This window comes from Pezoporus wallicus, unplaced genomic scaffold (genome assembly GCF_028554395.1).
Source record: "Pezoporus wallicus isolate ANWC-B61680 ecotype Strahan unplaced genomic scaffold, APGP_CSIRO_Pwel_v1 contig_3952, whole genome shotgun sequence".
Classification (NCBI taxonomy): domain Eukaryota; kingdom Metazoa; phylum Chordata; class Aves; order Psittaciformes; family Psittacidae; genus Pezoporus; species Pezoporus wallicus.
The window spans coordinates 10,376,988-10,389,995 of NW_026635034.1; the positions used below are offsets into that span (position 1 = coordinate 10,376,988).

The 13,008-nt window shown below is 36.0% G+C and overlaps 1 protein-coding gene across 5 annotated transcripts in view; it reads right to left on the bottom strand.

Moving 5' to 3' along the window:
- Window positions 1–7,673: 7,673 nt before the first annotated feature.
- ZNF280D (zinc finger protein 280D) overlaps window positions 7,674–13,008 on the bottom strand; it is a 48,429-nt gene continuing 43,094 nt past the window's right edge. For 4 of the 5 annotated variants that reach the window (XM_057398172.1, XM_057398161.1, XM_057398167.1 and 1 more), the window contains one exon: window positions 7,674–8,588. In XM_057398172.1, coding sequence (XP_057254155.1) covers window positions 7,952–8,588 — 637 coding nt within the window. In that variant the 3' untranslated portion in view covers window positions 7,674–7,951. The remainder of the gene's footprint in view (window positions 8,589–13,008) is intronic. The other variant, XR_008970763.1, reaches the window with a different exon arrangement.

Genomic DNA, 13,008 nt, shown 5'->3' on the forward strand with positions numbered 1-13,008 from the left:
ACAGCAGTTCTCCAGTGCAGTTAAATCACTGTGAAAGCTCAGTCAGGAGGTCGGCTTTCATGCAGAATTCTTTCTTTTGTTTGTTTCCTTTCAACAATGAATAAACTTTCCCATAGATAATAGTGTCTACGGACCAACTGTACTAGGAAGGGCCAGCTTTAGCCTGGAGTGCACAAACCTAGGAACAGTTTGAGAGGCACAGCTGTCCTGGACAGGAAGAATGCTTCCCAGAGCCCTCAGGGAGCCCTACTTCCTTAGCACACATCTCACCTACTTTTACGGAGATGGGAAATGAAACCCCATTTCCGGCCATTGAGTACCTCACCTAGTCAGAAGTGTCCTTGGATTAGCAAAATGCTTTATTTCAAGTAGAATGGCAAATTTACAACAATCTGTTTAGTCAACTTTGTGCTCAAGAGAGCATAAGGATTGTTGCTGACCTCTACCCTCTTTTCAACATGCTAAAAAAGTAAGACCCCTGTTGTTTAGTTTTTATAAACGTTTCATTTCAGGCTGAATTCTTTCTAATTGCTCATTTACTCTCGGTCATTTTGAGTCCCTCCATTCTGTCCTAGGTTTATTCAACAATAAGATTCCATATATAAATGATTAAAAATTTACGTGTGAGTGATGAACATCTTCCTGGGTAGCAGACTGGTTTTCTACTTTCTAAAACCCTACACGATAATGTTTGAATATTGAAAACGAGTCCTCCTGTAACTGCAACAGGGTGTCCCTATTTCAATGTGCTCGCTTGGATGAACAAAGTATGTTGGAATTTGCACAGATCTAAAAGACACACATTGCATGCATGCAAATTATAAAAGTTGTATTGTAATTTTAAGCCTTTATGCTGAAGGATGTACAGGTCATACTCAGAAAAGTTTTCTACCTTCAGTGGCAGCAGGTAATTGAAATACACAAAACTACCATTTGTGTAACAATTGAAATACACTACACTAACATCTCTGGAGATCCAGCCATAATAAGCAGACAGTTTCCAAAAGGAACTGATCCAATGGCTTCATTACTTGCAGCTGCTTGGTATACTAAAAGCTGACTGTGTTTATTCCTCTTATGGAAATGCTTTCCCTGGACAAAATAGGAATTTGTCTATAATTCCCTACAGACCACTCCAAAAGCTGTATTTCTGAGGCTGTGGTTTCCCATTCAGCAGCAACTGGATGGCCTAAACTGACTATGCTGTCCTCTGCCACCGCCAGTGTGGTTTTTTAACCTGATCAGCTCCATGCTTTAGCTCAGCACGCGTCTGCAAAAATTGGCTGAAGTGAGACTTAGCAGCTACGAGGGAAAAGGGCTGCTTCAATCACTGAAAATGTTTTTACAAAGTCAGAGCCTTACAAGCCTTAGTTTAGAAACATCTCAAACTCAAACACCTTCATCTAAAAGAAATTGTAATTGCGAAGTTAAAGAAATTACTTATAAAGCAAAATTCACTTAACTCTTTGTGGAGGTGCAGTATGACCGTCAAAAGGATGTTGGTGATGCAGGTTTACAGGGGAAGAGAATTATCTTTTTTTTGCTTCAGCTGCATAATAGAAAGATAAACCATCAGGTACATAGCCTTTCTTGGGGCTGTGAAACTAAAGCAACAAACCGCAGCCAAGGTTTGCGTTCTAGCTCCTTAGCTCATCTTTCAAACATCCTTCACAATAATGTTGCTTTGGATATTTTGAGACCAGACAAATGTAATAGCTGGTTTGATACTGGCCTACACCCTCACCACTATTTCAAATATGCTAAGGGAAACAATTGGAAAGGGAAGGGAGGAAGCTTTACCTTTCACTCCACTGAATGAACCTGAGAACACTTCTGGACAGATTGGATTATTTTTACACATTCCCATCCACAAGTAACTTGCGTTACTTTTGCTAGGCAAGACTTTGGTGTGCTTACTGTATTTTAAACACAGGTTGTACTTTCATTTCCTGTTACATCATCAAGACTGCCTGCTGAGGAACCCAGAAGACAATGGATTTCCCATATCAAACAGAAATAAGTTTTAAGGTATTAAGAAGTATGCTCCGCTTGATTAAATTTGTCTCACTAAATTAAACTGATAGCGAGTTCTGTGCACTGAAGTTTCTCTTACAACAAACCTGAAGAAACTTCATAGGTTATCCTCAAGAAAGGCTAAGTCATTATCAGCCTAAAAAGAGATGATGAGACAGCCTGCCTTGACACCTTTCTGCTGTGGTGATTATTAGCCTGCTATGTCAGACAAAGGTCACTGAAAAGTGACAAGCTGCACTTGAAAGGATGTTTATTTTAAATAGTAATGTTAAGAGACTCAGAAGAACTGACAGAACCTCATTATTTAGCAAAGATGAGTAACATGCAACTACTCAACACTAAGACATATCTTATTATATTAATACAAAACAGCATACATGCCACATGTCAAGAGCTTCTTTTTGGTTTCATCAAGGAAGATCATACAAGCACTCATCTCCTCTATTGTAAGTGGCCTTCCTATAGTCTCAAGAGGGCATCCAATATACGTTATCTGGGAAAGAAAATACAGTGGAAGTCACATATACAGAAGAAAAGCTTCCCTAGCATGAATGTGTTGCCTTAGGCTCCTTTTGGGAATTCTGATCTGATATGGGTATCTAAAGCTTTTCAACATCTTCCAGAGCCACTGCAGTTGGATGTGCCCACTGCTCTGGTTCCTCTAGTTACTATTTTAGGCACCAGTAAGAAAAACTTCACTTTACGAGATAAAGCAGGTTAACCACCAACTTGTCCTGCATGTTGCACACTACTATTCATGATTAAAATTCTGAACTCTCTCTTGCTTTCCATCACGAGCCAACACCTTAAAAGTTGATTATACACCCACCACCAAGAAAAGACATTACAAGATACAAAGGCTTGTGAGAGGGAAAAAGCAGCCATTTAAATGATAGCTAACAAATAACACTGTGTTTCACTAAATATCCCAGGAAAATTATAATATGTGCCATCAACTTGCTAGCCCAAAGAGGAAGTGAGGCCTTGCAGAAGCCTTTCCACTAAGGAAGATTTAGTGGAAAGGCACAAGTCTCAGCTGAATTCAGCTGAAAACCTGAGAAGCTGGTAAACAAAATCCAATCATTTCAGACAACAAACAGGTAATTCAAATATATGCAATTTAAAACTTTTAATTAGTCAGTGTTCCACTTCTACAGCCTTAGAAGAAAGCAAGGCCCTCAGTTTGTTGCTAGTGTATGACAGTATCACAATGAGAAAGTTTTAAGTAAGAAACAGACCAGCACGTTACTTCCCTTTAGTCAAAAGGATATTAATTATACTATCTATGAGCAAAACATACGAAGGTTGCCTTTTCAAGGCTACCGTATTATCAGTATGAGACAATGTTCTTACCACTATATGTTACCCCATTCACTACAACTTTTGGAGAAAACAGCTCTTTTGATTTAAATGCCTAATATTGAGAGTTTAGTGAAATAAAATCTGAATTATTTTTATTCACATTAAGTTCGTAACATAATGGATTCATTCAGCAATGCTACTTTAAAATTGCTATAAAATGGAGAACTGGCTGCTGACAAGCCAAAGCTTTTTGATCATGGAATTAACCCTATTATAAATTGTGTGATATAGCCCATACATGTACTTTGAGCATTTAAGATGAAGCTAAACTTGCCCAAATTTAAAAGCAGATACACATGTAATATCAGTTATCCCTGTGGTAGTCACAAAAAACCTCAGCCTCTCTGACATAATAGTATGAACAGTAAAAAACCCCCTCCACAAAACCAGCACATTTTACATCATGAAATACATTAGCTTTATAGCACCTTACAGGCATAGGGACTACATTAAACTCCCTCAAAGTACAGGCTTTCACAGTGGAATATTTCCCACCTTTTATTTTTTAAATCTGGTGCGATACAGGAGACACCAACCTAAGATGGTTACTTTGGGTCCATGAAATGACTGAACACAAAGTTTTAATTGTCTTAGACAGAGCAGTGAGCCAAAACTCAAGGGAACATAGCAGAGGGCTGCACAGTGTCTAAATTGATGTGAAATACCAGTACACATACTTTCCCTCTTAGCACTGAATTAGTGGGGAAAAAAATACAGCAAAAATTATGCATTAAAATGTAATGTTCAAAGGAGATACATGCCTGGCTTCGTCTAAGAACCGAGAACTGTCCTTTTGAGCTACATTAAAACTGATGTAAACATTTTATTAAAAGCAAAAATCAAAGTTATCATATACTTACCAATTGTTTCTTTTTTATTAGAGGCATATTAAGCATTTATCAAAAAATACAGGATGCAACTAGACAAAATAAGCTCACAAGCCTCAAAAAAAAAATCAAACAGTAATAAAACCGAAAAGAGAACAATTGGGCAGAAAAATTTGCCCTACACAGAAGTTTCTTAACAGTCTCTAACAAAATTCTACTGTGACAGCCTATGGCCAGTCTTTGGTGGAATATCAGTATATCCTACAGCGTAACTCCCCCCCTCCTTTTCCACATGTCAGCATATAAATGACAATGCTTAATGTCTGCAGAAAAGCTCCAAGATCTTGTAAGGTTCTGCAGAATACCAAGCCTTACTCAAGATTCTTTACCCTGACCTTCAGTTCCTAATGCCTTCTGGCAGTAAAGCACCATAAAACCTGATTTAAAACCAGGGTTCTTCTTTCTTTCCCCATTTCCAGGAAAAAAAGTGGACACGGTTTTGTCATGAGAATTTTCTTGTTTAAAATACATTAGTCAATACCTAGAACTCAGTATGGGCTATAACTTGATGCATTTTTCTTTTTTCCTGGGATTACTCATCCATTCTGTTAAAGGAAATCTGAACCACAGTAAGCCAGTTTGCCTCCCAAACTGCACAATGCAAACTAAGACATTGGCTGCACTTGAGGAAGCTCCAAGTGACTGAAGGCTCATTGACCGTAAGCTAATAATGTCAAGTTTTTGCTTAAATGCAAATAACAACAATAGCATATGCATAGCACGTGATTTCCTTAAAAATAAACATTAAACCATCTGCAATAACTATTCAAGCAAATATGGTTAATCTTTTGAGATGGAAGGAGATGGTGGATCTAGTATGGATACAAACAACTTTCAGTTACTGGGCTGGCTTTTTTTTATAAGGCAATGAAAACTTGAAGTAAAATGTCTCCCCAAGTACAAAACCAGAGGTAGCACAGAATAAGAAATACTGGATGGAAAAAAGACTTTGAAATTACTCAGAAATGAACAAAACCCTGAATCATGCGTAGTCACATTCAAATATTTCAAAATGCATTTGATGTAACTTGATCCTCTGGAGTCACTTCCTCCGGAAGTACCAATTCAACTTACCTCCCAGAAACCGTCCACATAACACGATAGACATTAATCTTCATAATTATGCAGTCAGCAAATTAATTACTTGATTTAGGAAAAATTGCAATGAATTTTGGTTTCTATCCTTCACAAAAATTCCATGCCACTGTTTTCATGAATCAACTTATCTATTTAAAGAGATCTGATGGTCTTGCTAGAACAATGTAGTGCTAGCTCACCTCTTCCTTTGGAAAGGTGTTTTATATTTAACATTTTCTTTTGTACAAGCATTCTCTACATTATTTAAAACAAACAATGCTTTATATATTAAGTATCTGAAAATGAAAATATATACACTTCTGCTAAACATGCAATTTTTAAATCCAAGTTTTATTTTCCAACTTTCTCAACAGTATGTGGCCAAATTCTTATTCTCAAAATGGTAAATGTTTGAAAAGTTTACTTGCCTAATTAAAGATTTGAGAAATTTGTAAGCATTATACAACTGGTTCCAGATGAACTTAATATTTTCCAAAACCACATATCAAAGCACTATTGAAAATATATCATTTTACGGAAGATCATTAATCATAGAAAAAATACTACTGAGATTTCTCTGGATTCAAACAGACCCATTCAGGGACTCCACCAGTAACATACACACCAAGTTCCATAGCTGATTAAGTCCTTTAAACTGTCCTCATTCTGATGTTGTGTTTTATATACATGTACAGGCATAAAGACATCAGTCTGGTTAATACTATCTCAAGTTACTAACTTGATCACTAAACCCAACAAAATTCCCAAACAACTAAGAAGAAAAGAATACTGCAACTTAATTGCTGTCAGGCTTTTCATGTGTTTTGTTGTTTGAAGTTCTTCAAGTGGCAGGTCTTGAAGAGCTGTGACTAGGTAAACTGTTCCATTTTTCTTTTTAAAAGTCTTCTAAACCTGCATGGATGAAAATCAAGATGCAATTCAAAATTTACATCATATAGCTCTTCAGAGTATGAAACAGTTCTGGAGATGTTGAGATTGATGTGGTTTATTCAGAGGGTCCAACTCCTCCAATAAGCTGCTATGGTCTCTAAATTTTGATACTATTGCTTAGACTCATTTAGCAGCTGAGCCCAGTTAACCCAAGAGGACAGAGCAGGCTTCAATTGCATGATGACAACCCAGAAAAGTATCTGTATTTAATCTGAAAAAGTTAGCACATCTTAAAAATACGTTTATGCATAGGTGCTTACTCATTTAGTTCTAAATCAACAGTACCTCTTCCCCCCCCCCCAACAAAAACACCACCATAAGTCTCAAATTCACAATATTAAAATGAAATAAATTTGGGGAACCATCACTAAAACATTTTTTATAAAGGTGAGAAGACTCTGCCCAAAGTTTCAAGCTGAGCATCAAATTATGCACAAAGAGAAAATTTTGTTGCAAATATTTACTCAAAAAGTAATAATTTACAGCAGTGCTTTAACAGCTGTTCAAAACATTTAGCATTCATTAAAACAAAACTGTAAGTCAAAAGCACATTCTGAATGTTTCAAATGGAGCAATGAAGTCATAAGAGCAAGCTACTGTTAATCAGATGCATTCCTACATCTAGCTGCTAACTAGAAGACAAAGAAAACAAAAACAAAACCAAAAGAAACTAAATGAAAATCAGCAGCCATCCTTCTGTACACCATTTAGACTACAAAAAAAGTCCTGAAATTGAACTGTACAATTCCACTTTATATGCCCTTGTGTCCTTTTTGTAACAGTTTGCCAGTAGCAGCTGCAAAATGGCAGAACGCAAGCCAGTTGATGTTTCCAGTCTGGGGTTTTCCTTAATTTTGCTTAAAACAATTTTTACATTAAACTGGACTTTGGTGTGACTTACAGACCATTCCTATGGGTCTAAGGCTAAGAATCATAATAAACAACGATAAAAGCCTAACAGCTACAGTACTTTCAGCATTATGTTCTACTTTATACAATTATGTTAGGTATTTCTGCACAGCCTGCACACTGAAAACCCCACAAATATATATTTTTATTGTAATAGTTCCACTTTCACTGAAAGTTTATTAAGGTAAGCTTATAACCTGGCAGGATTACACCTGTACAGAGGTGCACAGACTCATAATTCTGTTTACATGCTTCTACAGACAGGAATGTGACATCAAGTCCAATGGGTTAGGTTTACCCAAAGTATCAGCAGACCAATAACCATCATTGCAAGTGTGCTCCATTTTAGCATCAGAAGTTAATCCATACTAAGTTCCACTGTTTAATGATATTCACACTGAAGGATTTAAAAAAATATTTTCTTGGCAAACAAATCATCTTATCCCAGGCTAGTAAACTATAAAATTAGAATTTATTCCTCCTTTCAAATGTCAATCATACATCGCATCCAAGAGACAGGAAGATGTATCTGAACATCACCTTTTGTAAATTTAGTTAAATCAGTTGCACATACACATACATGCTGTCTTCATATGCAAGACTTGACTTCAGCATCTCTTCTCTCTCCCACCCCTCTCTGTTTTTAGTAATTAGAAAATGAGCACACTCATCAGGAATGGTCCATGGTGTTCTTACCATTGTTTTTAACAAACAATAAAATTAACATTATTTCAGCTTGCTTCATTTTCATCTGTCTTGTGTACAACTGTTTCCATTCTGTTGGGATTGCTTTCTTTAGAAGTCTCATCTGTTTGTTCAGAGAGTTGTCCAGCTTTCTTTGCTGAAGGTGCAACGTTACCTTTTTGAAGGATTTCAGTAGCTTCATGCTCTAGTACCTCTGATGGAGTCAAAGGCTCCAAATGAATACTACCTTGTTCACTAATGTCTGAACTAATGGATTCAGGTTCATCTCTTTTTCTCAAGAACTGCTCAAAACTAACATCTTCACCTAATGTTAGTTTTAAGTCCCTTGGGTTCATTGCTGAAAGCGCAGTTACATCCAAACTATGCACTTTAGTCTGCTCATTCAAGATAACATTATCTGAACTTTGGCAAGTTCTTAACTCGCTTTCACCATGAATACATTTTTGTTTCTCATCTACTAATTGTTTGTTGTTATATGAATCACAACATGCTCCTTTCTCATGCAAAGAATTCTTTGAGCTGTTGTCAGGGAGTTCCAAACTAGGAACATTTTCTGTATTTGACAGTGATGACTTTTCTTCATTCTTTTCAGCTGATGCAACTTTTTTAGTTTGACTTCTATTGAATTCTTTTGTTTCGTCTGAAGAGTCATGCTCTTGTTTGCTGAAAAAAACCAAAACAAGTTATTTTTAACCACAAATGAAATAAAGCAACACATGGCTGTACTCCACAAAGTGACACTCAAAAAGCAGTCTTGTACTTTTCCTATTTGGTAATTCTCACAAATTTTCCTAGCAAGATAGGCTGAATTTAACTAACAGCTGCATTTTTCTTACCTATTTACAAACTCAGCTTTGAATACAGCAGTCAACTACCACTCTCTACTTCTGCATTTCATCTCCAAAAAGGAAAGTTAAGTTGTCCCCTTTGTGTGACGCATGGAATGTTCCAAAATACAACAGGAAGTTCCTGTACTTGCACACGCAGAGGACACACAGATGCAGATAATACAGCTACTTGGAAATTTTTGTTGATGTGCAAAGCTAAAAACATGGGAGGGGGGAAAACAAAACAAAACCACAACCAGCCAGTCTGTACCTTTATAGTGACCAACTGACTCTGCAATACTAATGAGTCAAGTGAGAAAACAGGCTAACAGTTGAAATTCAAACTAACTTAAATCCGTAATTTAGTTGAGCAACTACAGATTTGGATTTACTGAAAAAGTGAACCTGTGTCACCTTTCAAATGAAAACTCTTTATGAAAAGGAAATACAAATCAGGATTGAATTATGCAAGTAAAAATGAGAATCTTATTGTATAATAAAATCTAAAGAATAGCGTATGAACTCTGTACACAAACTGATTGCTTAAACCTCATATTATTTCAATAAAGCCACATGCTTCCAGTGCTTTAGAGTGACCAGGAAAAAGAAAATAACCAGAATATTTCATAGACAGACTGAACTGTGTATTTCAAATGCCAACTGTACCTAAAAAAAACCCAACCTAAACCTACAAAACAGTCTGGTCGTCTTGTTATATGCAATTTGCTCATATGTTCATATTCAAATAGTCAAAATCCTAAATAGTAGTTTCTAACATTTCATTTGTTACAGGAACACCAGCTTCTCCCACCCTTTCAATAACGGAACTCAAATTTTGCTGTAAAGATTTAAATTTGGTAAAAGTTAGCTATAATTTCTAACCCATTCAGAATTTTTCAGAATAAGTAGCTCCAATGATGATGGTGACAGACAAAAGAAAGCAGGGGCGGAAGGAATATGGAAGAACAACTGTTGGTCTGAATTAAGATATAAATTCTATATACGAAAAGAACTTAGGAGCAAAGTCTCCCAAATACCTTATAAAAATTAAAACTTAAATTGGAAGTAGTCTCTAAACAGTGACATGCAGACAGAAGATGTGAGAGATACAATATCACCAAATATCTCATTAATCTAAATGCATTTGTACTTTATTTCTCAAAATGGTTGGAAATAATTTTTGGCTAAAACCACTTTTAACATTACCTAATTGACATACAGTTCAGGACTCTTTAAAGGGAGAACCATTTCCCTGCTACTTTGATTTTATTACGTATTTTCAAGCTGAGAGTCTAGATATGTTGTTCTACTGATCCAGGAATTAAAAACAACTCACGTGATTCGCCTATATGCCAAATTATTTTACAGAAAATTATTATTCTGGAAGAGGTGCTACATACTATGAACATTCAGAAATCTGTTTTGAAACTTCACTTTCACTTAAAAAACTAATCCAAGAATATTCCATTTCCTACTTTAAGTCAGAAGAATATTCTGAGCAGGAATAAGAGACTGCTGCGGCATATCCTTTAATGATGAAATCTTACAACTCACTCGTAAGAATATTTTCATCCTGTTCCACTATTTTTTCATTTATAATAAAGAATTAACTCAAGAGGCCATATTACAATCTATATTTGTTACTTGTGTCAATCTAAGCTTTCCTTTTTTTTTTTCCTCTCCCCTCTCATTTATTGAGCTATCAAAATCAGTAACTGACATTCTCTAATACACAGAATTTCTATTGGAGGGGTGGAGGAAGGGTAATATTTGGTGGAAAACTTCAGAAATTCATGACAGTTCCAAGACAAAAGCCAACATTCAGAGCCACCCATCAGCTTTGTTTGACATAAGTAATTTTACCGTAACTTTTCTTAATTACCTCATCTATTCCAGGGAAACACTTCAGCTATACAGAGCTGTATAAATGCTAGTAAATATTTAGAGCTGTTTTCATATGAAAATCCAGTCAACTCTTTATGGAAGAGTGCTTATACACATGACCTTTAGCTACTACTTTTCTACAGCAGCTTGAGGGTGAAGTGTAGTTGCAGAGCTAACAAGTACAGAATTACACTTCATACATAGGAAGTTTTGAAAACATATGCAAAAAAGTAAAATAAAAGGGTTTAAATAAAGAGATGATTAATGCCTCATCCACACACACAGAGCAGTGTTTCCACACTGGAAACTCTGGATGGAAGACATTTATATACACATACAAGATTCACATCAAGAAACTCTTAAAGGCTAAATCTGCCCTTAACATATAAAAGGAATCCATCACAACCTTCCTCACCTTCTAGTAACTAAAATCCCAGCTTCATTCAACCCTAGCCCCTCATTCTCACTTGCAGCAAACCACAGGAAGGGAGTAAGTGGGGAAGAAGAAAATATATGTACATATATATTCATTTCTCATTCAGAATAAAGCTGTCTCTCATCAGCATACCTTCCTGTGAGTCATAATACCAATAAAATGAGGCAAAAAAGAAAAAGCATGTTTTTTGATGATGATTGTTGTGTAAAACTTAGCCACGAAGAACAGTGATCTTTTAGACCACTAACCAAACAGTTAATTTCAATTAAATAGAATATTTCTCCAATGAGATAATTTATGTCTGCTGAGAACTGCAGATGAATAAGCAAAACCTAGCAACTGTGACACACTAAAATCCCACAACATTAAGAAAAAACATACAGCATTTAAAGAAACCGTACTGTAAGCTGAAAAACAATAGCCTTCCATTCAATACGAGGAATAAAACATAGTCTTAGTACTCTGCATGCAAAAATACAGCTTCCAGTGTAAGAAAATGAAAAATTCAGACATCAAAAAGACTGGAAAATGTGAAAATGTGACTTTTAATGAAGACAATGAATCGATTTTCTAAAGCACGAGACAAACTGTGGCCAGACTACCAAATACTGGCTATACTAATGAACTACCCACCATATTGTCTATATGAAATCAGCTTTTAGAGCAAGACTACTTCAAGGGAGTAGTACAAGACATAATTTTGAATCCAAGAGATGGAAGAGTATTCTTAGGTAACAAAACCTGTATTACAGCTGCATTTAAGTTAACTGCTTGGTGTGAAACAACACAATCACTTTGAGGCACATTCCTTGATTGTTCCCAAATGCTGGTTTGGTTTACAGAGCAGTCCAGAGGCATGGTAACAATCAGGTTTCTCTTTGAGGAAATGAGCTGGAAGCTCTGACTGTAAGTGCATATATAACAAGTAACTACAATTACATTTTGACTAAGCTTTTAAAGGCTAAATTTGCACCAACAACTGTGAAAAATCACTAACTAGAACACGACATTTCAGGCTGTGGTATCTGGAATAAAATATTTAGATTAATTATATGAAGTATGAATCCGCCCACAATGTACACCAAAAGACAATGTACAAGATCCCAATTATTTCCCTAGATTGACGTAACCAATTCCACAAATTTGTGTGTTTGTCTTCTTACTGTGTATTGCAATAAACTGCCAAAATGTCAAGTATCCGACTGCAGCAAAGTAACAGGCGTTCCATGGCACTCTGGAAAGACAACCTGAGGTTCCACATGGCCCAGGCCACATGGAATGGGCAGCTCATCACTGTTCTGAAAGGTCTTGGTTCAGGTTTTCTGTAAATTCAGACAGCTAACACCCAAGTAGGCTATTCTGTCTGTATTCTCCATCTTTTCCAGCAAAAAAGGTTAAGGTACAAGTGCTGGTTTGCTTTTAGTGCCTTTTTTTTTTTTTGGGAGGCAGGGGTGTGCTATATTTTTAATTTTAAAATGAAAGCCAGGATAACAGAACACAGTTTTATGAAGCAAAAACTGCAAATTCAACATATTCTGAAATGCTAAAACACAATATGGGATTAAAGGAAAAAAAAAGAAAAAAAAAAGGGAAAGAAAAACTAAGAGTAAACACATCTGAAGTGGTAATGGAGTCTACGGAACGGAAACGTGTTACTGTGTATGTTTGAGAATCTTGCTTAATGCTGGTGAATGAAGACGAACAGTCTTTTCTTCTTACATTTCTTTAAAATTATTGCTTGTTAAAAAAAAAAACAAACCAAAAAACAACTTAGGCAAGCAGTGTTACAAAAAAAATCTTTACTAGATCGGAGGACTTCTCCCACACTCTTACCAGCTGGGATTTCTGTAACAGATCACCCTTTCTGAAGGGCAACAGAATGACACCTTCTTACAGAAAAAAAAAAAAAAATCTCTAAAATCAGAATCCAAAGATC